Source organism: Nyctereutes procyonoides, unplaced genomic scaffold (genome assembly GCF_905146905.1).
Source record: "Nyctereutes procyonoides isolate TBG_1078 unplaced genomic scaffold, NYPRO_anot_genome, whole genome shotgun sequence".
Lineage (NCBI taxonomy): Eukaryota > Metazoa > Chordata > Mammalia > Carnivora > Canidae > Nyctereutes > Nyctereutes procyonoides.
Window position 1 is genome coordinate 42761877 of NW_026575020.1, and position 25169 is coordinate 42787045.

The 25169-nt window shown below is 46.2% G+C and overlaps 1 protein-coding gene across 3 annotated transcripts in view; it reads left to right on the plus strand.

Moving 5' to 3' along the window:
• Positions 1-25169, plus strand: part of TTLL11 (tubulin tyrosine ligase like 11) — a 250608-nt gene that overhangs the window by 207418 nt on the left and 18021 nt on the right. For all 3 annotated transcript variants that reach the window (XM_055319618.1, XM_055319630.1, XM_055319625.1), the window contains one exon: positions 7273-7379. In XM_055319618.1, coding sequence (XP_055175593.1) covers positions 7273-7379 — 107 coding nt within the window. The remainder of the gene's footprint in view (positions 1-7272; positions 7380-25169) is intronic.

Below are 25169 nucleotides of genomic sequence, written 5' to 3' on the forward strand. Positions count from 1 at the left end.
CTGTGCACACCGCCAGCTTTGCTGACGTCCTTATCAGGCCAACCCGCAAAAGTGACGCAGACCTATTGAGACCCACCTCTTGCCTTTCCCCGAGGGAGAGCAGCGCTGCTGCACATTCCAGAGGCAGTGCTGAGTTTCCCTTCTCACTGATTTGCTGGGAGGCAGGGTCTAACCCTCAAGGCACCCTGTCATCACACCTGGTAGATGCTGAAATGTTGGTGTAACTGGCTTGCAGAGAGGCAGACCTGGGTGGGGGGGGGGGGTAGCATGCCCTGGAGCACAGTGAGCCAGCAGCCGCCCTGCTACCTCCTGAGCTAGGTCAGGCCTGTGCCACCACCGTACCCTCCACTACAGAAGTTCAGACGCATCCTTGATACTTTTTAGTTTTGCAGCGTGGAGCACCGTGCTGGTCCCCAAGGTACGTTTTTCACACCCTTCTAGCTACTTCTGGCATGTATCCCTGGGCCCTAAATCATCACATGCAAAATATTTTGTTGAATGAGTTCATCAGTTGTTAACCTCAAGGATAATAATGATTGTAATAAAGCTCTTGCACTTTCTTCTCAAAAAAAAAATAGTGAGATTAATTTTCTCTCATATAATAGGAAGTTTGGCAATGAGGATTCTAGGACTGGTTAATGACTCCACAATGTGATCACACCCCACACTTCCTTTCTGTCTCCTGTTCATCCATCCTAAGCATGTGCTTTTCAAGCTTCAGGGTTGCCTTACAGTCACAAGATGGCTGCTCGGAATCCAGCCATCATGGTCAAGTTCCAGGCAGGAAGAGGAAAGAAGAGAGGAAATGCAAAAGGCCTCTGTCAGGTGCTCCCTTCTAACTCCTAATAAAATTTTACTGAAACATAAGAGATGGGGAGGGAGAAGATTTGAAAAAAATAACGTACCCTAAAAATCACAATAGTTTTTGCCTCCAGGGTAGGCCGGAAGCATAAGCCAGCAAGGGGATGCAATCTGGAAGGATGGGGAGGGCAGGGCTATGGCAGCCTGAAGAACACATGCCCTGAATAAAGGAAAGGCTGCTGCTGGGCGGGTATCACCAGAGCTTTTGAATTTTCCAAGAGAAGCAAGAAATGCCGATTGTTATGTAAAATCTCAATACATGTATATCGATGTTGGCGATGCAGAAAATAATTTTTAAACAGTACGTGGGTTCAATCAAAGTATGACTGCCCATGGAGACCACCAGTATGTGAACGCTGGTGTGAAGACAAGGAACATATGAAGAGGACTGCCATGTCCATACATGATCTTGAGAAGAAAACAGAATTGAGAATGGTTCTAGCAAAGGCGCTTCCTAAAACACTCTCAGACCGAACCTGGGTAATGTCAAAAGAATTGCTACAAATCTGTCTGCATGTTATAGGCTTTATGACTTTTTCCATTTTTTTTTCTCCTGTGATAATTAAGGGCATTGGCATGTAAAACCAATTTCCCTGAGGTTCGAGGCCATTAGGTCCTGTAGACATTATTCCCAGTCTGCCACCAGCACTGTCCACGGAAGCGATGGTGACAATGGCAACTGTGACACAGAAGGACACTGTCTTCAGGTGGGAGAGTAGGCGGCCCCAGTGGCCCTCTCCCCTCCCTCTGCACCCACCCAGCCAACATCCTGCGTAATTAAGGATGTGGGAAGAAGTGGAGAAAATGCACAACCGTTAATAGATTTTTCCTTTTGAAATATACCAAGAGATCCCAACAGCATCTTAATGGTAAAAGATGATATTCTCTGCGCTTAGATTTATCTAAGTATGTTCAGGCTTGCCAGCTAAATTTAACAGCAAGTGTTTTGCTAACAACCATTCTCTCTCTCTCTCTCTCCTTTCCACTTCGGTTTAAATTTTGCCTCATTATGAATTAATAATATTTATGCCATATGTTAAATTGAGCCAAGTGCCCTTCTCTGGAGCACTACACAAAAGACATATTTGCTGGCTTAGATGTGTACTCCTCTCAGATCTCCCAACGCAAATGGCAGAGGCTGAACTTGGCTTTCACCTGGACGACCCTACTCTTTCTCTCCAGGTTCCTGAAAGAGACATAGAGGGAGCAAAATAAACATCCAACCGAATTTATTTTCAGTGACCATCTCTCATGATGTGCTGCATAGATCAGCAGTTTTAGGAGTGAATTATGCTAATGCCAGTCTGGCCACAGTCTATTTTTCTTTTCTACCAAGAAATGAGAAATAATGAATTGTCTTTCCCTTGTCTAGACCAAACTCATCGAACCAGCTTTTTGTGTCATTTCCTCAGGAGGCGCATAATAGTAGCACATATTACTGTAAATTAAGCGCCTCTTTTCTCTCTCTCACTTTCTCTCGCTCGCTCGCTCTTTTTTTTTATGTCATAATAATTCCTGGGGCGTGGAGACTTCTTCTCTGAGGAATAGAAATTATCTGATTCCTCAGTTTGACAGCTTTCTTTGAGGGAAACACATTTTTGCTAGTTTCTCTCCACTAGATCACTAATCTGGGGGGTGTTCTATGTAAGTCGCTGAGAACACGTTGGGCAAATGTATCCTCCTTTGGATTCAGACATTAGTTTGCACGTCCATCCTCCCTTTCCACAGCCTGAAGATTAAAGGGTTTGCCAAAACCAGCTTCATTTTGAGGAAACAGAGGCAGCTCCTCTGCATCTGGAGCGTTTGCTTCCTGCTTCCTGTGAGGCCACTCCACTTGGAGAGCGTGGCGCTCAGCCCCTTCATGGTTTCTGATCCTGCTCTCCTTTTAAATTAGAGAATGGTTTTTCTCTTTTTCCTTTTTTTCCCCCCTTCCACTCCCATTCCTCATAGGGAGATATTAATATGTTTCATAATGGGTAGCTGTGGGGGGTTTTATGCTCTGAGAGGCAACGTGGTGTGTTAGAATGTTCTGGAAAAGAAGTATAAAGGGCCTTGTCTTCCCCTCTGTCATTAACTCTTCCATGCCTTTGAAAATCCCCCATTCTATGATGATCTCTTTCCAGCAATACTGTGAGATCCTACGTCTGAGACATAAGATAGCTTATAAAAATGTATAGGGGGATCCCTGGGTGGCTCAGCGGTTTAGCTCCTGCCTTTGGCCCAGGGAGCAATCCTGGAGTCCCGGGATCGAGTCCCACGTCGGGCTCCCAGCATGGAGCCTGCTTCTCCCTCTGCCTGTGTCTCTGCCTCTCTCTCTCTCTCTCTCTCTGTCTATCATGAATAAATAAATAAATAAATAAATAAATAAATAAATAATAAATCTTTTAAAAAAAAAAGTATATTATAAGGATCCCTGGGTGGCACAGCGGTTTGGTGCCTGCCTTTGGCCCAGGGCGCGATCCTGGAGTCCTGGGATCGAGTCCCACGTCGGGCTCCCGGTGCATGGAGCCTGCTTCTCCCTCTGCCTGTGTCTCTGCCTCTCTCTCTCTCTCTCTCTGTGTGACTATCATGAATAAATAAATTTTTTTTTAAAATGTATATTATAAACCAGAGTATTGGGTTTTTTTCCCTCCTAGGTATTTAGTGTTGGGTTTTGTTGTTGTTGTTGTTGTTTTATTAACAAATATCGATCATTTGTTAACTTTCACCTTATAGAAAACTCTCCAGGAAAAAATAAGCTTCTTTTCTTTCACAGAAAAGGATGAACAAAAAAAGAGATTCTATAAATAGGATTTTATAGACTGGAAAAAAGTGGTGTCTAAATTTCCCATGAGATGTCAGTAGTCGTTGAAAGGAAATGGAGATGATAAGTGGTTCTACATCATGGAGGAAGGAAGGCTAGGAGCTGTCATTTGCTACTTCCCCATATATGCCAGGTACTAAGCTAATCCTTAAAATGGCTTTGTATGGTAAGTAGCCTTATCCTCATTGTACAGATAAGGAAAGAGCCTCAGTGACTTGTTCAAGGTCACATAGCAAGATTCAAACTCCTGTGCATTGGACTCAGAGCTCTTTTTTTTGCCATACACCTTTCCAGTCTATCCTTTCTTAAGGATTTCCTAGCTTCTCATGCTACCATATTTCTTGGACCTCTGTTCCACTGAAGAATATATCCCTCCCTCCTTAGTCATCTAAGGAACTACATCCAAAAGCATAAGGGGAAATGGTTCAAATGATTAAGTTACCAAGGCTTTACGTTTTTATCCCAGACTCTAAGATCACTTCCACCCTCCAAGAGTCGTATCCAAGACAGATTCAGTTCTGCATCACTCACTGGCCTCAGAATACCACCTGATGTAGTGGACACAAAATAAATTCTTTATTGAGTGAATGGATAGATGAAAAATTAATTCTCAAGTCTTGACCTTCCCTACAAGGAGACATTCCCTGTTTGGGTCAATGGGGACAAGCCTAGGAGACTCTTTCCCTAAGTGATCTTGGTTGTCTTCCCCCAGCCTTATATCCCAAAGCTTCCCAACAGGGCCTCTCTAGAGGCTCTGGCCTTACTGGTCCCTGCCTGAGATGATGCCTTGAGTCCTGGGTTCTTCCTGCAGCCCTCAGCGGGGCATCTCCCTACTTCTCCTCAAAGGTCCCTAGTCTACTATCCTCCAGAGGAGGACTGGATGTGAATTCCAGCTGTGTGATCTTGGGCAAGTCATGTTCCTTCTCTTGGGTCTCAGCTTACCTGTCATTGAAATGGGACTAAGAATACTTCCCTCATAGGGTGGTTATAAAGATCCAGAGAGCCAACGGACAGGAAAGTACCTGGCATAAGGATGGGTGCCCAAGAAATACCTAGAGAATCAGAATTCTTTTAAAGCATTTCCTTTCTCCTGTGGCCAGTGTGGATCCCCACCTTTCCCTGTCCGGGGATCGGATATAGCAATCAACTATATTTGCAGGCATCACTCAGGAGGATGAGTTACCTTGGGGAAGGGATAAATGGAGAATTCTCTTTGGTAAATTACAGCCCCTGCTAAAGGTTTGACACTTCTATTTTCTACCTGTCAGAAAAAAATAACTATATACCAGTGGTCAGTTTGGTTTCCCTTTTTATACTCCATTAACCCACAGAGCAAGCCAAGCAGAGCTCCAGTCCTGTGGGGGAATAGGTAGTCCAGAGGACACTGATAATGATAATTAAGGAAAAGCAGTGACCCTTCCCAACGAAGCTTTTATTTTTATTTATTTATTTATTTATTTATTTATTTTTCTAACGAAGCTTTTAAAATGAACAGTGCAGGTTCTTGGAACACCTTGGGAGAACCTGGAGCACCGTCTCCAATGGAACCCAATAGAGATAGCCATCGTGGTGACAGGCAATATGAAAAGCTCTGCGCCCATTGACATGTTGTTACTGGGACCCAATAACTGTGGGCTGATGTGTTTGAAACCCGCCACCAGTGACTTGTGATTAAAATACGGAGCAGGAGCCCAAGAGGGAGCAGGATGTGAATTGATGGTCTGAGAAGTACTGGTGGGGAAGAAAGGAAGGAAGAGAGAGGGAGGGAGTGAGCAGGTGCACTGGCATATAAAGAACACCAGTCTCGTCTGGGCACCATGCCAGGCACAGTCCCAGCCACCACTGTCAGGGGTGTGCATGGGTTTGGAGAGGGGCTCTAGGATGCCCAAATCCTGCTTGCCAATCAACCCCTCTTCTGTCGGGTTCCTAAGGGAACTATTCAGACAAGGGCTGATGACAAATGGGAAATCAAAGAACCACTTTAGCATTAGCTGGGGCAGTGGATGAGGACATGTTTGGAGAGCTGAAAGTAGCATTGACAGGCAGCTGGCCCGGGGGTCTAGCTTCAGGATTCCCAGGGCCAATCCAGCCTGTATTGGAATTTCCAGCATGACCCTGTTCAGAAAGATGGTGCATCTGAACAAGCCAAGGGCTACCTTTAGACTGGACAGAGAGCCCAGGCTCTGTGCCCAGTCTGACTGGCGAGCTCCATTTCTTCAGAATGGACAGGGCCACTTGCTGAAAGATCAAGTAGCCCCCAAGTAGCCATTGAAGATCCTGTGTTCTAGCTCTGGAAGAGAAAATGAGAAAGGGGAGAGAGATCAACGGGGAGGAGAACCAACAATTGTGGGCCAGCCGGGTGCCAGGCACCAGTCTGGGTCCTTGGCAGGCACTGCTTCATCTCATCTTCACCACCGCCAAGTGGGCAGATATTCTTCTCTTCATTTTAGGTATCAGTAAATAAAGGCACTGAAGATTTAAGTACATGCTCATAGTCACCCAGCTAGAAAAAGCAGCAAAGCCAGCATTTCAATCCTGGCCGGTCTGATGCCCAAATCACGCTTTTTTCAGTATGCCAGACTGCCTCCCCACATCTCCAGACCAAAAAGACTACCAAAACCAAAAAAACAAAACCAAGAAGGGAGTAGGAGGATTGCAAGCACACCTCTGTGGCTTGGACAGGTTGCTGATGTGGTCCTGAAAACCTGGTAATCTTGGCCTCTCTGCACTGGAGGAAATAAATCAGGGGACCTCTAAAACTCTGAGGCTAGCCCACCCCCACTGCTACCATTTCCAGTGACTCCCCAAAGTCAGGAATGAACACGAAGGGGCCCTACAGTGGTGTGTGCCTCCATGCATGCAAGGGGGCATGGGCCAGCTGCACTCATCGGCACGGGGAGTCTCAGGTTCGCTGTGCTGTTCAGGGGCCCATGTGAAATCTTCAGGGCACAGATTAGATGGACCTGCAGGAGGCTCAAGCCCCTGTCTGTAGGTTTGGGTGCAGGACCTCATCTGGTGAGCATTCCAGTGGAGACTCACTTCTGGATGGCAGCGTTGTCTCTCACCTGAACCGGTGACATGCTGTTTCCATTGGGTCCTCTGAGCATGGGTCAGCCGCCAGACACTGGTAAGACAGCACAGCACCCAGGACCAGCTTTTCTTTCTCCTCCTCAAGACTAATGGATGTGAAGGTGAAGACACGCATAAGGCATATTTTTGAAATGTAGAATTTCCATCTCCCCCTCAGAGCAGGCAGAGACCTCTGTTGGCATGTGTTAGAACAGGCTGAAACACAGGGACTGCTTTATGAAGGAGGAGCCTGAGGCTCAGGAAGGGGAGGTGGGTTCACCAGGGCCAGATTCAACTCAAGACGTGCCATCTTCAAGTCCTTGCTCTTCCCAGCCCTTCAGAATTGGCCAGATGACAGAAACCCACATGATCTAATCTTAGCTTACGTTTACAGCCTTCCCCTTCAACACCCCCGCCTTGTGCTCTTCACTAGTTCCAGCTGTGGGAAGGGAGGACACAACCTGGGCAAAGGCATGGAGGTGAACCGATAGAGGAGGTGCTTTGTCCAGCAGTAATGTGTCCCCTACGGTCTTTGGCAGGAACTGCAAGCTCAGCAGCAGCAGCTTGTCCATGGCAGCTGTGGACATCCTCTACATTGACATCACAAGGAGGTGGAACTCCATGACCCTGGACCAGCGGGACTCAGGTAGGTTCCTGATGACTGGCCTCCACCATGTCTAGTGGGAGTCCAGATGGGTGGGCAGTACCTTTGGGTTCCTTCTTGTTAAATGTCAAGTTTGGGGCAAGAGAAGGTTATCCCATCAACTCTAGACATTGCTGGAAGGATTGAGTGGAATTTGAATCCAGGAGCACTCTTCTGAATTCAGCTACCAAGGCTATGCTCACCCAAATTCTAATTCCACCATTAGAATCGCTTATCTTTTGCTGAAGGCTTTGATTCCATTTGTACTGGAAACACCCACTTAATGGTTCATGTGTTCATCCATCGGAACATAGGTACTAGCGTGTGCTGGGCCAGGCCCTGGGTAAATGGGAGTGAATAGCACTTGGCTCTCACCTTCCAGGAACTCGCTGTAGAGCAGGGAGGTGGATGAGAGCCCAGTGCTGGCATGGTATGCTGTGTGCTAGGAAGGAGAAGGGCACAGAGAAGTTATCGGGAGCCCACCAGAGGAGCTCATGTCAAGGAAGACTTCTTGGAGAAGGATGACTGGGATAAGCCAGTGAACAGGGCAGTATGGACCCCTCTGGCAGGCGCGGTCTGGCCAAGACATGAACACAAGTGGAAGGCTCAGATAACACCAAGAAGCTTAGAGTGGCTAGAGCAGGAAGGGGAAGGGGAAGGGGCAGAGATAGGGTTGCAAGAGCCATCAAGGCCTTGAATGCCACACAAAAGAGTGTGCTCTTGATCCTCTCTATTACAGGAGCGCCAGTAAGGGATTCCATTAGAAGGATCCACTTTAGGGTGAATGCATTTCTGATCTCTTTCCTCGCACAGTGTGTTTTTCCAAAAAGGCTTAATAACCATACCTGACATTTGTATAGCTCATCACAAAATTACACCATGCTCTCATGCGTAGTCCTTCATTAAATGTCCCCGTGAACCAGTGCACTGGGTATCAGCTTTTGAATTTCATGGATGGTAAACTGTAGCTCGGGTGACCTGGCACCCGGGCTTCCCTCCCCCGGGCCGCCTCCCTGCAAAAGGGACATGACACAGGCCAGACAGGGTGCCCCAGGGCACAGCTTCCTCCTGTGATTCTGTGGAGAGGACATGAGAAATCAGAGGCTAGGAGATCCAGAATGCAAATGACTCCCACTTTCTACCCATGTCATCTTGAAGAACCATGCTGCCTCTCTTCTCCACTTACTCTTCTTCCATAAATGGGGCCAGCAGTACCTGCTCCCTGGGGTGCGCTGAGGTATCGGTGGCAGTGGAAAGGAAAATGCTTGCAGCCCTTGCTGGCAGGACAAAGAGACAAATCTTATTAGTGGGTGCCATCTGGGGAGCCTCCTAGGGGTGGGTCTGTGTGAGCGTGGAGTGCTCCCTGTCACATCCTACCCCCCCCAACACACACACCCGTGGTCAGGCCTGGGCCACAGCTTTCTGACCACAGGGATCACCACCTTTTAATAAAGATGCCACAGCTGGCAGCACTTGAGCCAGTCCTATGCATGAGCCCTCTGCGGGCACTAGATATGCACGGGCCTGCCTGGAGTTCTGGAGGCAGGTAGAATCATCGCCTCCACTGCAGGGAGAAGGAGGCCAAGGCTCAGAAGGATAGCTGGTGGACACGACTCTAACATCAAGCTGCCACAGTGTCCCTTCTAGGGTGCTCAATCCTCCTAGCCGGTCCTGGAGTGGGATAACCACCCAGCTCCCCACAGTCCTCCTTTCTGTAATTCAGAAGCAAAACTCAGGGGATATCGGTGCTCACTGAATCAACAAGGTGAATTGTACCGCATCTGGGAGGGAGCGGGGTGCAGGGCCCTCACGGCCTTCCCTGGCAACCAGGATGGGATTGAGATGGAGCGGCTGCAGAATCAGGCAGGTTAATTATCATCTCCAGGACCGAGGCGCTCACGTGACAGCTGAGCAGCGCACTTTTTGCTGACGCCCTCAGAAAGTGAGGAAGTGTTTGCTCTGTGAGCTGAATGCAGGGAGTCCTCGCAGGATCCTGTGGAGGGGGCCGGGAGAGGGGGTGGGGTGGTGGTGGAATTATTAAATATTGAAATTGATCAGGAGTAGCGGCAGGAAGCTATTTATCATGTTTTACTGCTTCAAACTAGCATCACCATCTGGCCTATTGTTAATTCTGAATAGCTGTTCATGTTTTGTTGCCTCTTAAATTGCTGTCTGTAAGCGGAATCCACAGGGGCTATCCACAGTGCAGGCTTGGGTGAGGTTTTCTGGGGTCTGCCAGGATCTCTCTGTTCTGCTGACCACACTAGAGAGATAAGAATGATACTTCTTTTTAGCACCTACTGACAGGCGGATCCAGGGCGGGGATCTCCCAGGCCTGTTGCCACACCTCAGTAATCCATCTGTGAGCAGGGACTGGCTTTGAGATTCCCTCCCATGGGCCTGTCTCGTTGCCAGTTCTCACACCAGACCTTCAAAGTAGGTCATTGTATCCCATTTTATAGATGAGGATCCTGAGGTTCCAAGAGCAAGTGGCTTGTCTAAAATCCCACAGCCAGTGAGTAGCCACGCCCATATTTGAAGTCAAGCCTCCTGCCTCCTGGCCCAGGATGCTGTCCCCAGTCCAGGGCCACCCCAAGCAGCGGTGCTCATGTGAGTGACCAGGGGAGGTGGTAGGGCTTGTGACGCAGGGAGGCGAAAGTTCAGTTCATAGAGCACAGGTCCTATGGGGAAGATGGAACTGGAGTGGGAGGTTGGCTGCCAGTCTGAGTTCCTGTATCCCCTGACGTCATCCTCATAGCTTTAATTCCTGTTTCCATGGCTCCTGAAAGGAAATAACAGACTCGGGGGTGGCAGGTGTGTGTGTGGGGGGGTGTTCAGATCATGGGTGCTGGGCATTAAAGTAAGGGTGCTGAGAAGGTTAAGAAAAAGAACATATACAAAGCCCTTAGCATGATATGCAACCCAGGAAAGCCACTCTCTATGAGTTCTGTATCCCTGAAGGCTAGCACAGGGCCCAAAGCATGCAATAGCATCTTACTCAGTATCCAGTGAATGTTTGATGAGCAAATAGCAATTAAAAAATGTCCTGCATCCCCAAAGTAGGGCGTTTGGAGTGTGAGAGCCATGGCCTACAGTAGAGGTGGTCTCCTTTCCCTCTCCTTAACATCCAGCAGAAAACACCAGCCTGTTTGTTTAAGACCATCACCCCACACGCAGCACTGGCCATGTCCCACTGCCCTCAAAAGGTCCCCTTTCGGGAAGCCAGCCAAGACCTCCCTTCTGCCCTCATGAGATGTCAGCACCACCGAAGGGGCTAACCAGATTCCTGATGCCTGAGACCTTAATGAATCTTTTGCAACCTGCATGGGGTTGCATGCATACCCCAATATTGCAATGGAAGAAGGAAAATGGTGTTTAGAAAGATTAGTGAGAAAAAAAATCAAAACTAATATTTTTTTAAAAAAAGAATGTACATCATGAAATCTAAATCTCAGACCATCCTTTTAAATAGACTTGTTTTCAAAAAAATTTTTTTTTCTGGAGCTCAAGTGTATTAGAATTGGATTAATCATAATCCTTGGTTCATAAGAGCCTTCCATCCCAATCCATGCACAACCTGCTTTTATTTAGGCAGCTTTTTGAATTAACAACTTTTAATAATGTAATAAGCATCCACGAACTCACCACCCAAAACAAAAGCTCTGACTTGACAATAACCCACATCCAGCACATGGCTTTCCCCCAACACCAGACAATTCCCCACCTCTTCTCACCCACAGAACTCTCAGCTGGATCCTGTGCTCATCAGTCCCTAGATAGTCTTGTCTTCCTCTTTAGAATATCAATGACTACTTAGGAGCTTGATGGAATTTAGTAAAATGCAATCCCACACTTGCTGGCTGGCCAAAGTAATAGGCATTAAAATACATAAATAAATAAATAAATATTTCAATTTGCAATTCTAGAATTTCTAGCAGAACAGAAATCTAAATGAGGGTCTTCTTAGCAAAAACTGAGGTCAGGGAGCCCTGTTGTTGCCCAGAATCAAATGAAGAAACACATTTGTCAGTGAAGATGCAGTCATTTCATATAAATTGCACTCACAAGCACCTCCCTATCATTGAGACTTTGCTCCCAACTCTTCCCAGAGTGGAATTTCATTTCTCTGTGCTAGAGACGAGGACATCATCAAAATTAGGCAATAAAAGATAGTATTACTGCGTCATCTATGAGAGGCAAGCATTTCACAGGCAAAGGGGACATTGGAGCCCAGCACCTGGACCTCTCATCCATCTCACACACAACCGACATCTGGGGTCCCTCCCAGTAATCAATGGAAACATGATTGCAAAGCAAGAAAACATGGATTGAAGAGTGTTTCCCACCCCCCCTCTCCACTCATTCAGGCACACGCACACATACCTTGCTTACAGAGGGAAATCTAGGAGTGGCATCGTTCAATGTCTGACACATCCTTCAGGCTCTTTAACCAAAATAAGAAACACGTCTTCTGCTGCCTGAAGAATGCCTGAGCTACGTACATGCTCCCCTTCCTGGGGCTGTTAGACTGACTGGCAGTATAACCAAAGCCACAGGCTCTGGGATCGAACAAATCTGGCCTCGAATCCAGGCTCCGTGACTTGCTAGCAGTGTCACCCCTGCAAGTTACGTAACTCCCTCTGAGCCTCGTGTTCATCATCTGCAAAGTGGAGATAATGATGGTGCCCACCTCATGAACACATTGCCCTGGACGAAGTGAGACGGAGCACAGGAAGTGCTCAGAGTGGGGTCTGCCATGGGCACTGCTCAGGAAGGGGCTGCTCTGCTGCCCTCACACACGTGGGCTCTTGCTGTGCTCCCCTCTCAGGAAATGCTTCTCTGCACCTGCGCCTGCCCGTTGCCCTGTAGGTGCTGGGACCAGACAGAGGGAGAGGAATGGCACATATGTGGTGCCAACACATTTTCCCTCGGTGCCCAGTGCAGTGCAGGCCCACCTCCCCTTTCCCTCCAAGACTGCGTTCACTGGCCCCATATTCCTGCCCCAGACTGAAGACTGGTGTGGCTGGGAAGAGGGAAAGCGGGGTGAATGCTGTGAGCCCAAGGAGGGCTGGAGGCCTGTAGTGGGAAATGCAGCACTCCCATTCTCAGGGTCTCCGGGTCTGGAAGCCCAGGCCAGTCTCCCTCTGCACCTGCTGTAGTCTCTGAAGAAGGGCTCTGGCCATTCCTTCACATACCTGCTCTCACCCTAGTGGATGCCCACTAGAGAAGTGGCTGTGGTGGCTTCCAGCCCTCCCTGTGCACCACATTTCCATGCAGAGCCCACCAGCTGCTGCCTATAGCTGCTGGTCTAAGACTCCAGTGCCGGCGTGGAGCATCTGAGGGAAGGAGAGCCTCGAAGACTGGACCCCTCCTCTGCAGCCACCCCTCCCCTCACTAGCTCCCTACTCACTCTCTCCAGCCAGGGTAGGCACCACCTTGGAGGTCCTCCACCTGGCCCCTTGTCTCTGCTGGAAACTCTTCCCTTTGCATACTACTGACCAAGCCGTCTCCTCAAGGACCCTCTCCCCATCAGCTTCAAGAGCATCCAGCCCTGCTCCTTAGCAACACTAATCATAGCCAGCCAGGTAAACGCTGTGGAGTGCGTGTGGCATCTGCCCCTTAAGCTAGACTAACCCCTGTTAAGCCAAGCGCTGCACCTGGCACACAGTAGGTGCTCTGCAAACGTGTCGAACGAGCTAGGATCAGACCCTGATGATCAGCAGCGCCTGTGGGTGTCTGAATCTGTCTCTCACCAAATTTCCTCAGTCGACTTATGCAAATCAGCTGCCTCCCATACTTTCATCAGCTGGAATGAGCCCCAACTAAAATGTATTTGGTTAACGATGTACTGAAATATTTAAAAGTATCTTTACTTGGAATGTTTAGCAAGGCCTCGCTTATACATATACATGGTTGGCCCCCTCCCTCTGAAATATGGGAGGCCGCCGATAACTAGGCAGGTTTCATGCAGTGCCTCTTGTAACGTGTTTGGCACAAGTGACACTCTTCAGCCTTGAAATTATCTCAAAGTCAGATGGGCCTCTCTGGATGTGTGCCCTACACACTTACAAAATAGTCGGCGTCAGAATTAGCCTTAATAAAAGCAAGTGAGCCGACAGAAACACCAGCTTGCCCTCTCCCTCACACAGACACTTCGGGACCTGCCACCTCATGGGCTGTGTGTTCTGGAATTACTTCTTCCTGTGTGAGGGCCACCAGGAGCCCCGGTGTCAGAGGCACCTGTTCATTATCCCCTCCATTGTCACCTCCAGCAGGAAGGGAACAGGATCTCTGTCCATTGAGGTGGCCTGACCATCCCCACCCACAGAAGACACAGAAAGGGAAAAGTGGAATGATACTTTATGCAGCCTCCCCCCACCTCTGGCTTGTACCTGCTGCTTACCACTGGGGATCTTACAGGCTCAGCCAAGCAGGATGGAGTTTGTTGGGGCTGGTGGGGACAGCTGAATCTCAGTGGGCTGCTGGCCAATCCCCCACACTCCTCACTCCTGCCCAGTACCTCCTGGCTGGCAGCCCTTTAGAGGGGGCACTTCAGCTCTAGGGGCCTTAGTTTCCTTTAAAATGGAGCTAATGACATCTACCTTGTGTTGTTGTAAAGGCTTAGTGAGGAAGTACATGCCTGGCTCAAACTGAGCCCTTTGTTTGTTTGCTTTTAGCACTGTGGAGGTTCCTGATGTTAGTGAACTTTACAGATTTCAAAGCACTCTCCCAGTCCATCTGTGCACTGAATGCTCACACTGCTGGTGAGCTGGGTCTTATTCCCATGACCCCGTTCTCAGAGGAGGAAACCAAGGCTTGGATAGAGAGGGATTCCGGGGGCAGAGCAGGAACCTGTCCTGAGCCTCTGCCTTGTGCTGCCTGGGAAGTGACAATAGGCACAACCACACAGAGATGGAAGGACCCTGCCAATCCCAAAATGTCCCCAGGCCCAAGACCATGATTCAGTGACTGAGGCATCACTAAGTGTTGGGCAGAGCTGTGTTGTAAGACAACGGTCTGGTCCCTGGTCTTAGCCATGACAGACCCATCTAGGGGACTCCTCTCCCAGGCATCCCTCACCTGCCCCTCCTTCTGCCAGGGGAGTCCTATAAATGTTCATATACATGTTACTGTCACAAATATGACACTGGAACCTCCCCACTGCTCTGCTACATAGAGTTGAGGAAATGAGGACTAGCTGGATGAGGGGCCACCTCCAACGGTGCCCAGATAGGACAAAAAATTTACAGAAAAATTGAGCAGATAGTACCAAGAATTCCCATATATCTCCCTCACATTGTCCACTCTATCTTGTATTACACACTGTATATTTGTTAGTGAATAAATATTAATACATTATTAAAGTCCATAGTTTACATTAAAGTTGATGCTGTGTTGTGCATTCCATGTGTTTTGATAAGTGCACAATGTAATTTCCCCAACTTTATAGGACCATACAGAATAGTCTGACTACCCTAAAAATCCCCAGTGCCCTATCTATTCATCCTCCCTCACCCTGAACCCCTGGCAACCTTTTTACTGTCTCCATAACTGCATTTTCCTGAAGGTCATATGGTTGGAATTGTACTGTGGCTGCATTTTCAGACTGGGTTCTTTCGCTTAGCAATATGCATTTAAGGGTCTTCCATGTCTTTTTGTGACTTGATCTCTCAGCTCTTTATATTTCTGAGTAATAGTCCACTGAAAAGATATACCTGGATTATCAATCCATTCACCTATTGAAGAATATCTTGGTTGCTTCCAAATTTTGGCAATTATGAATAAGGCTGTCACAAACATTTGTGTGCAGGCTTTGTGTGGACATGTTTTCAATGCTTTGGGCAAATACCTAGGAATGTGATTGCTCAGTCATATAGTAAGACCATGTTTAGCTTTGTAAGAAACTGCCAACCTTTCAAAGTGGCTGTACATTTTCAGCATTTCCACCAGCAATTAATGAGATTTCCTGTTTCTCCATGACTTTATCAGCATTTTATTGTCAGGTTTTGGATTTAGCCATTGTAATAGGAGAATAGTTGTACTTCACTGTTTTCTTTTTTTCTTTTCTTTTTTTTTAGAGCAGTTGTTTTTATTATTTTTATTTTGTATTCATTCATGAGAGACACACACAGAGAGAGGCAGAGACACAGGCAGAGGGAGAAGCAGGCTCCATTCAGGAGCCTGACATGGGACTCGATCCCGGGTCTCCATGATCACGCCCTGGGCTGCAGGCGGTGCTAAACCGCTGCGCCACCGGGGCTGCCCTATTTCACGGTTTTCATTTGCACTTCCTTAAAGACATATGATGTTGAGTATCTTTTTTTTTTAATACTTTATTTATTCATGAGGCGGGGGGGGGGGGCAGAGGGAGAAGCAGGCTCCATGCAGGGAGCCTGACGTGGGACTCGATCCCTGGTCTCCAGGATCATGCCCTGAGCCAAAGGCAGGCGCTAAATCGCTGAGCTACCTGGGAATCCCTTGAGTATCTTTTCATTCGTTTGTTTGCTATCTGTGTATCTTCTTTGGTGAGGTGTCTGTTTAGATCTTTTGCCTGTATTTTAACTGGGCTATTGGGTTGCCTTTTTCCTTACTGTTGAGTTTTAAGAGTTCTTTGTGTATTTTGGATACAAGTCCTTTATCAAATATGTCTTTTGTAAGGGTTTTCTCCAAGAATATGGCTTATCTTTTCATTTTCATAACAGTGTCTTTCATAGGTCAGTCCTTAATTTTCTTAAAGCCTAACATCATTTTTTTACTTTCATGGACCTTGCCAAAAGGTGTTGTATCTCAAAATGCATATCCAAATCCAAGGCCCCCTAGATTTTCTCCTATGTTATCTTCTAGAAGTTTTATAGTTTTTCATTTTACATTTAGGTCTATGATTTATTTTAAATTACTTTTTTTGTGAAAGGTATAAAGTCTGGTCTAGATTGTGTTTTTTTTATATGGATGTCTAATTCCAGTACCATTTGTTGAAAAGACTAGTTTTTCTCCACTGAATGGCCATTGCTTCTATATCAAAGATTAGTTGATTATACTTGTGTGAGTCTATTTCTGGACTCTCTATTCTGTTCCATTGATCTATTATATGTTCTTTTGCTAATGCTATGTTGTTTTGATTAATATAGCGTTATAGTAAGTATTGAATTTGGCTAGTGCTAGTCTTCTGGCTTGGTTCTTCTAGAACTTCAGTATTGTGTTGCCTATTCTGGCCTTTTGTCTTCCCATATAAATTTTATTTAATGTTTTTCAAGATTTATTTACTGGGTCGTCTGGGTGGCACAGCCAGCTAGTGTCTGACTCTTGGTTTCAGCTCAGGTTGTGATCTCAGGATCAGGAGATGGAACCCCACATCAGGCTGCATACTCAGTGCAGAGGCTTTAAGACTCTCTCTCCTTCTGTGCCCTCCCTCATCTCATCTCTCTTTATTTTAGAGAGGGTGTGAGTGATACGGGAGAGCTTGGTGCTTGTCTCACAGAGTCAAAGAATGCATCTCTCAGACAAATGAGATAGAAGGGGATAGAAGTTTATTAAGTGAGAATATAGAGGAAGCTCTCAGAAGTGAGAGGGGTCCCAACTGGGTTGCCACTGAGGGTTTGTAGGGTTGGTCTTTTATTGGAAGCCAACCGGGGAACCTAAATCCTTTTAACATTATCTATTGATGTCACCATTGAGTAAAGACTAGTGATAACATCTTTAATGCCTTACTGCTTCGTTGGGCTCTGATTATTCTTTGTTGGTCACAGATGACTGTCATAAAAAAGACACCCTCCCTACCCACACCTAGGGCAGGGTGGTCTGGCTTGCTCTCTTATCTCTGGTTTACTTATCTCTGATTTACTTGTACCTTGGCATTTTGGGGATTCTGTGAGCTTGATTCTATGGCCCCCTACCTAGCCCTCCCAAGCCCTGTTTGTCCCTAACTCAGGAGGGACAGAGGGAGGAGAGAATCCCCAAGCAGACTCTCTACTGGGTGCAGAGCCCAACATGGGGCTTGGTCCCTGGACCCCGAGATCATGACCTGATCCAAAATTGAAACTGAGCTACCCAGGTGCCCCCCCCATATTAATTTTAGATTCACTTGGTTGATATCCACAAAATAACTTGCTGGTGTCTTAATTTGTAATGTGTTGAGTTTATATACCTTTTCTTTTTTTTTGTCTTACTGTATTAACCAAAACGTTGAAAAGGAGTGGTGAGAGGGAACATCCTTGCTTTGTTCCCAGGCTTAGGGGGAAAGCATCTAGTTTCTCACCACTAAGTATGATGTTAACTGTAGGTTTGTTTTTTTTTAATAGATATTCTTTATCAAGTGAAAATAATCTATTTAGAGGGTTTTTTTTTTTTTTTAATCATGAATGGGGCGCAGCCCCGGTGGTGCAGCCTTTTAGTGCTGCCTGCAGCCTAGGGCGTGATCCTGGAGATCCTGGATCGAGTCCCATGTTGGGCTCCCTGCATGGAGCCTGCTTTTCTCTCTGCCTGTGTCTCTGCCTCTTTCTCTCTCTCTCTCTCTCTCTCTCTCTCTCTCTGTCTCTATGAATAAATAAATAATCTTTAAAAAAATAAAAATAAATAAAAATCATGAATGGGTATTTGATTTTGTCAAATGGTTTTCCTGCATCTATCAATATGATAATATGATTTTCTTCTTTAGCTTATTGATGCAATAGATTATATCAATTGTTTATTGGGTATTAAAGTAGATTTGCACACCTGGGATAACCCCCATTGGTAATGGTGTATAATTATTTTTATACATTATTAAATTCCATTTGGTAAAATTTTGTTGAGAATTTTTGCATCCATGTTCTTGAGAACTATTGGTCTATGGTTTTTCTTTCTAATAATGCCATTATCTGTTATTCGACTAATGCTGGCCCCATAAAATGAGTTAGAATGTGTTCCCTCTGCTTTTATATTCTGGAAGAGATGGAAGAGAATTGGTATAATTTCTTTCTTAAATGTTTGGTAGAATTTACCAGTGAAATCAACAGAGCCTATGGTTTTCTTTTTTGAATTTGAAAGATGATTAATTATTGATTCAATTTCTTTAATAGAGATAATCCTATCTAGATTATCTGTTTCTCTTTGTGTGAATTATGGTGAATTGTGTTTCTCAAGGAATTGGTCCACTTCATCTAAGTTACCAAATTTGTAGGCAGAGAATTATTAATAATATTCCTTTATTATCCTTTTCTTTTTTTTTAGAGAGAGGGAGGGAGAGAAAGAGGGACAGAGACAGAAGGAGAATTTAAGCAGGCTCCACACCTTTTTACAGTGCAGTGTAGAGCCCAGCATGGGGCTCAATCTCACAATCCTGGGATCATAAGCTGAACCGAAATTAAGAGTTGGACACTTAACTGACTGAGCCACCTGGGCACCCCTCTTTTATTATCCTTTTAATGTCCATGGGATCAGTAGTGATCATCCCTCTTTCATTTCTGATATTAGTAATTGTTAATTACCAATTAGTAGTCTATCACGGTGAATGTTCCATGTGACCTGAAAAGAATGTGTATTCTACTCTCGTAAGATGAAGTATTTTGTACATGTCAATTAGATCCAGTTGATTGATGGTACTGTTCAATTCAACTATATCCTTACCAATTTTCTGCCTGCTGAATCTGTCAATTACTGAGAGAGGGATGTTAAAATCTCCAACTTAATAGCAGATTTGTCTATTTTCCCTTGCAATTCTATCTGTTTTACCTCACATATTTTGACACTCTGTTTTTAGCTACATACATGTTAAGGCTCATTCTGACTTCTTGGAAAACTGACCCCTTAATCATCATATAATGCCCACCTTTATCCCTGATAAGTTTCTTTGTTCTGCAGCCTGCTTCGTCTGAATTAATTTACCTACTCCAACTTACTTTGGTTAGTGAAATATTGTTATCTATCCCTTCCCTTTTTATCTATGTCTTTATGTTCAAAGAGGATTTCTTGTAAACAACATACAGTTGGATTTTGTTTTTTATCTACTCTAACAATCTCTGTCTTTTAATCGACATATTTAAACCATTCACATTTAAAACAATTATTGCTATGAATTCTTCTTTACATGTTTGGTAGAACTCACCAGTGAAGCCATCTGGTCCTAGAGTTTGGTTGTTGGGAGGTTTTTGATGACAGATCCAATCCCCTTACTGATACTTGGTCTGCTCAGAAATTCTATTTCATTATGATTCAGTCCTGGTAAGTTGTAGGTTTCAAGTAACGTATCCATTTCTTTTATGTCATCCAAAGACACTGTTCCTGGACATTTTCCTTTTCTTTATTCTTTCCCTTTGCATTTTAGTTTGTGACATTTTGATTGACATGTCTTCAGGCTCACTGATTCTTTCTTTTGGCCATGTTTAGTCTACAGATGAGTCCACTGGGGACATTCTTCACTTCTGTTATGGTGTTTTTATTTCTAACTATTTCTTTTGATGCTTTCTTAGAGTTTCCATCTCTCTCCTTACATTGCCCATCTGTTATAGAGTATTGCCAATTTCCTCCATTAGAGCCCTTAACATACTAATCATCAATATTTTTAATTCTCCATTGCATGATTCCAACATTGTATCATAACTGAGTCCACTTGTGATGCTTGCTCTGTCTCTACAGACAAATTTTTTTTTTCTTGTCTTTTAGCATGTCTTGTTGAAAGCCAGACATGGTAGACCAAACAGTAGGAACTGAGGTAATCAGGTTTTCAGTGTGAGGTTTTATATTAACCTGATTAGGTGCTGGGCTTTATTTAATATTTGCCAGGGCTGGAGGTGCCAGAGGCTTCAGTTTCATTGGTTTCATTTTCTCCCCCTGTTGTCCTTGGGCTTTCCTAAAAACTCCTTCTTCAACAGTCTTTGTCTTGGAGCTGTCAATTGTTATCCACTTCTGTTACATTGGAGCCCTTTTGATGTGGTGCTAAGGTGCTGAGGAGAGACAGCATTTGCTAATCTTGTGATTAAATCTCAATTTCTTAGTGGCCTTGATTCCCCTGACTGTGACATTCAGAAGTGTCTCTTAGCCCTTTTTTTTTTTGCCTTTATGTGATATAGGAAGGCCAAAAAGGCTGGAGTTTAATTGCCCTTCTCTCTCAGCTCAGATAAACTTCTGGTAAACTAGTCTTCCTGGAAGGTGGTCTTTTGTTATGGAGAACACTCAGAACAGGTTTCAAAAAGATTACTTCTATGCCTACACCCCTGCCTGAGGTACATGGGATTTTTCTCCAGTCACCATCTTGAGAACCAAGGGATTCTGGAGGTAAAAGCCACAAAAGTGTGGCGGACCCTTAAAACTGGGCTCCAGGAGTGTTCTAACTCTCAATCTCCTCCATACTCGGCCTCTGGCAAATCCTCAATCACCAATGAAGCATTCTTACCAGTAACTGGCTCCAGCAGCCACTGCTGCTGGTAAACTAACCCTGGTTATGATTTTCTGTTTTCACTTGTCTGTCCAGTTTTCAGGGTGGCACTCTGCCCTGTGAACTCAATTCTCTGATGGATGTAAGGGAAATCATCGACTTTCAGTCTGATTATCTTTTTTCTTGTGGTGAGGACTGGAAGTGATGACTTCCAAGTTCTTTACATGTAGTACTGAAGCTGGAAGTCCTCTATATGCATTTTACACTTCTCATGTCAACCTGGACAGTTTATATTTCTACTCCAGGTTTCAGAGAAGAAATCTGAGGCTCAGAAAGGTTAGATAATGTGCCCAGGTCACCCAGCTAGTGGGTGGCAGAGCCAAAATTCTTTGTCTTCCAATTCTAATGGTCTTTGAGAAACTATCAATTCTAAGCATTCCAGAAATATTTACTATATAGGCTTTTTCAGAGATTTTCTATGGAATTCTTGGTGAAATCAAGAGAGTGAAATGAAAGTCTCATGATCCACCTGACCAGTCTCTCTGTAGCCAATAGAATGGCCGAGTTAGCCAAGATAGAGCCTTATCCAGCCCAGAGTCCATCATCTCTCATACATGGCCAACTTCAGTATTCACTGGTAGCATCCTCCAATGTGTGTTTACTGCCATGGAATGCTAGTGTTTAAAACCTGAAGTGGGGACGCTTGGGGGGCTCAGCAGTTGAGCACCTCCCTTCGGCCCAGGACATGATCCTGGAATCTTGGAATCAAGCCCCACGTCGGGCTCCCTGCATGGAACCTGCTTCTCTCTCTGCCTATGTCTCAGCCTCTCTCAATCTGTGTGTCTGTGTCTCTCATGAATAAATAAATAAAATCTTAAAAATAATAATAATAAATAAATTAAATATGAAATGCCTGGGAAATCACCTATTCCAACACCTTTGCTTTACACATAAGACCCTGAATCCAAGTGACCCTAAGACCCTGGTAAGTTAATGGAAGAACCACCTGCCATCCAGCAGTTTCCTACCTCCTTCCTCCTACTTCCTATCTTGCTCCTTTTCCTAGATCTTTCTAGGAATTAAATTACCCATTTATTTTGAGATAGCCAATACACAGCATGTGATAAAACCTACACTCCACCCCATCCTTTGCCGTATGGGGGAGGGAAGAGGTAGACATCATGCCCATGGGGTGTACATCTTACTGGGAGACTTGGGACTTCTAGTGGTCAGGTGTGTCAGCCTTCATAAGTGTACCCTGAGATCTAGGTAGACCAGTGGTTCTCAAAGCAGGGGTTGGTTTTGTATCTCCCCTCATGCCCCTGAGGACATTTGGTCATATCTGGAGACATTTTTGGTTGTCACAACTAGGGAAGAAGGGAAGTTGCTATTGGCATCCAGTGGGCAGAGGTCAAGGATGCTTCTTAACATTCTGCAATATATAGGACAGATTCCCCCACAACAAAGAATTTTTTGGCCCCAAATCTGGAAAGTATCAGGGTGAAGAAAGCCTGAGATGGAGTATGCTTATTCAGAATCTCCACTATTGCTCTCTGCTTACTTGAAATAGCCACATTTTCCCTTTGGCTTCCCTAAAAGACAGCTACTGGGCCCAGGGGTGGGGGAGCAGGTCCCCATGCCCCATCATGCTCAGATGATGCAGCTGCCAATACACACAGGGTGAGAAACTGTGTGTACCTGAACTGTTGAGTGAGACCTTACATGACTGAAGTGCTTTCTTCTTGGTGGCAGGTGGGTGTCTCTGCCCACACTTCCCCACTGATCACGTCTGTGAAAGGAGGAGGAAGCCTTATGTAAGCGCAGCCTCATAGAACCTTCTGTCATTTTGGCACTCTGGGGCTGGGGAAAGCCTCTTCCTCCTGAAGCCCGAGGGGAATGCAGTTCTGTCCTTAACCAGCCCCGTGGGGACTGCTTGCCACCCGAAGATAGAATCTGAGCCCTTTAGCCTTTGAGATTGGCCTGGCCAGCCTCCTCACCGTCCCCTGCAGCCCCAGCCCCTCATTCCAGCTCCACTCTCCTCCCACACTCCGGGGAGCCGCTGCATGGGCTACTCTGAGACGGAAAAACATGCTTCCGTTCGTGCCTCTGCTCCTGCCAGTAGGCTTCACCTTGCTTGATCGTGTTTGCGGATGTCTATATCCCTCTCCACCTGTCCCCAGTGGATCCTGAGCCCATGCATGACTCACAGCTAGGGCCCAGGCTTAGCCCAGTGAAAGCTAATCAAAAAGATGAGTAAGTGAATACATGAAAGAACAAACCGGTGGATGGAACGTCACTGCTCCTTATTCTCAGAGTGGCCACTTCTACAGTCCTCATGATTCCCTGTGGCTCACCTGGTTACCTAGACACAGGACACGTGACCTCAGCCCTGCTTCTTCCTGCCACTGATGTTGTGTGATCTTGAACAAGTCACTTGCTGTCTACACTAGGTGCACCTACGGTAACCAGCTGTAAAACTGGAGCATGGCCCAGGTGTGATCCTGAATATAGGAGGTAGTAGAACCCCTACCAAGTTCAGGACTCCCCCAATCCTCCATTTGTGGTGGCCCCAACTGGCCCCCAGACAGCACTGCTCTTGAGCAGTACAGTGAAAGAAACATTTCAAGCACTAATAAAATTACCTTCTCTAAAGAAGGCAATTTGCATGTTAATGTTTTGGGTAATTCTGTGCAGCTCCAGTGCCCTCGGGGCTGCAGTTTCTCTCTCTGACAAAGTGATAAAAATAAACTCCCACATAAAAGAGCATTTCTCTTCTCTCTCATTTGTGCTCTAAAGTGACATTCTTAATGTGAGTCAAGCTGAAACCCACTTCTTGATCTTGTTTTTGACACTGATCTGCCTCCCATCACTGTTCTCAGTGACAGGCTGGCTCCTCAGATCTCCTCAGAGGGGTCTCTCCTTGAGACCCAGGCTCCATCCTCCTGGTGAGAATGGGCACCCTCCACCCCCAAGGCTCCAGACTCTGGTGTTCTGTGAATTCCAGACATTACAGCCAGTTAGTGGGAGGGCAGGCAAGGAGCACAGGGAAAAGGGCTGCCTTCAGCAGGGACAGAGTGGCCTGTCTTCCCCCAGATGGCCCTTTTTTAAAAACAAAAACAAAACTACAGTGGATGGAGAGCCTGAGACTGCCCTCCAGGGCACCAGACTGCTGGGCCTGGCCCCTCTGATCACCAAGAGACAATAAGTAAAGAAGCTCAAATTTTGGGGTGTCCTCATGTGCCCCACACACATCAGGCCCCTTTCCATCTGTGTTTTCTCATTGAAACTTTACAAGAGCAGGGTAGGGTGGGTAGAAGCTGAGGCTCCCAGAAGTGAAAGGAATGATCCAAGTTCACCTGCCAGCCCATAATAGACCCTGAATTTGAACACAGGCCTGTGTGGGTGCTTGTGGCTGTGGATGAGCCGACCAGTGGGAGAGGAGAGAGTTGACATTCCCCCAACACCTACTGTGTGCCGTGTATTATGTCTAGATATTTCATTCAGTCCATCTACTAATGTGAGAGACCACATGTGCAGTGACCCTTAGGACACCCAGGTCTCATGCCTCTGACAGTCTGGCAGCAGAGGCAGATAGAGAGGAAACATAAAAACACAGAAATAAGCCTGTATTTACATGTGATGAGCTCAATGAGATAACTAAGTTTCAGGGAGAATGGCAGAGACCTAATTTACACTAGGAGGGGGTTCAGGGAGCCTGTCAGAGCACTGTCGCTGACGTCTTAAGGGCCAAGGGTGTGAAGACTGAGGGAAAGAATGTTCCAGCAGAGGGAACGGTTAATGACAAAAGCCCTGAGGTGGGAGAGTGTGCAGGAGGGTCTGGGGAACAAAAGCTGGCAGTGAGGGGAGTGGCACACAAGCAGACGGGGGCGGGTTCTGGAAGGTGGGGGGGGGGTTGGTGGTGTGGGGGGGGTTGCTACAGAGGCATGCAGGAGGTGCTAGATCTTGCTGTGGCTCCTAACAGGTTAAGGAAGTGGATGTTGCTCTGAAGGCTGTGTTGGAAGGGGCAGTGCCAGAAACAGGGCGACCAGTAAGGAGGTTGCTGGGAGGGCAGGGGAGTCTTGGGGGGTGGTTGGTGATGGTAGAGAGGGAGGGGGGCGGTGGGAGAGAAGTTTCGGAAATGGCTCTCTAATTTCTGGCTTCAACAGTGTGGTGGGTGGCGATAGTATTTATTGAAATGGGTACGATTTAAGGTAAAGCAGGATGGAGGGGGAAAACCAGAGTTCCATTTGTAACAGGCTCTTTGAGATGCTAATGAGATATCCTGGTGGCAAAAAAGGGGTCTGGCCCGGGTGAGGGATTGGAGCATCAATCCATAGAAGATATTTAAAGCCTAGGGAATGAATGACGGGAAGAGAGAGACCTGTCTTAATCAGCGCCCAGGCAGAGAGACCTGCAGGCCCCCACGCTCCATGAACAAGAGA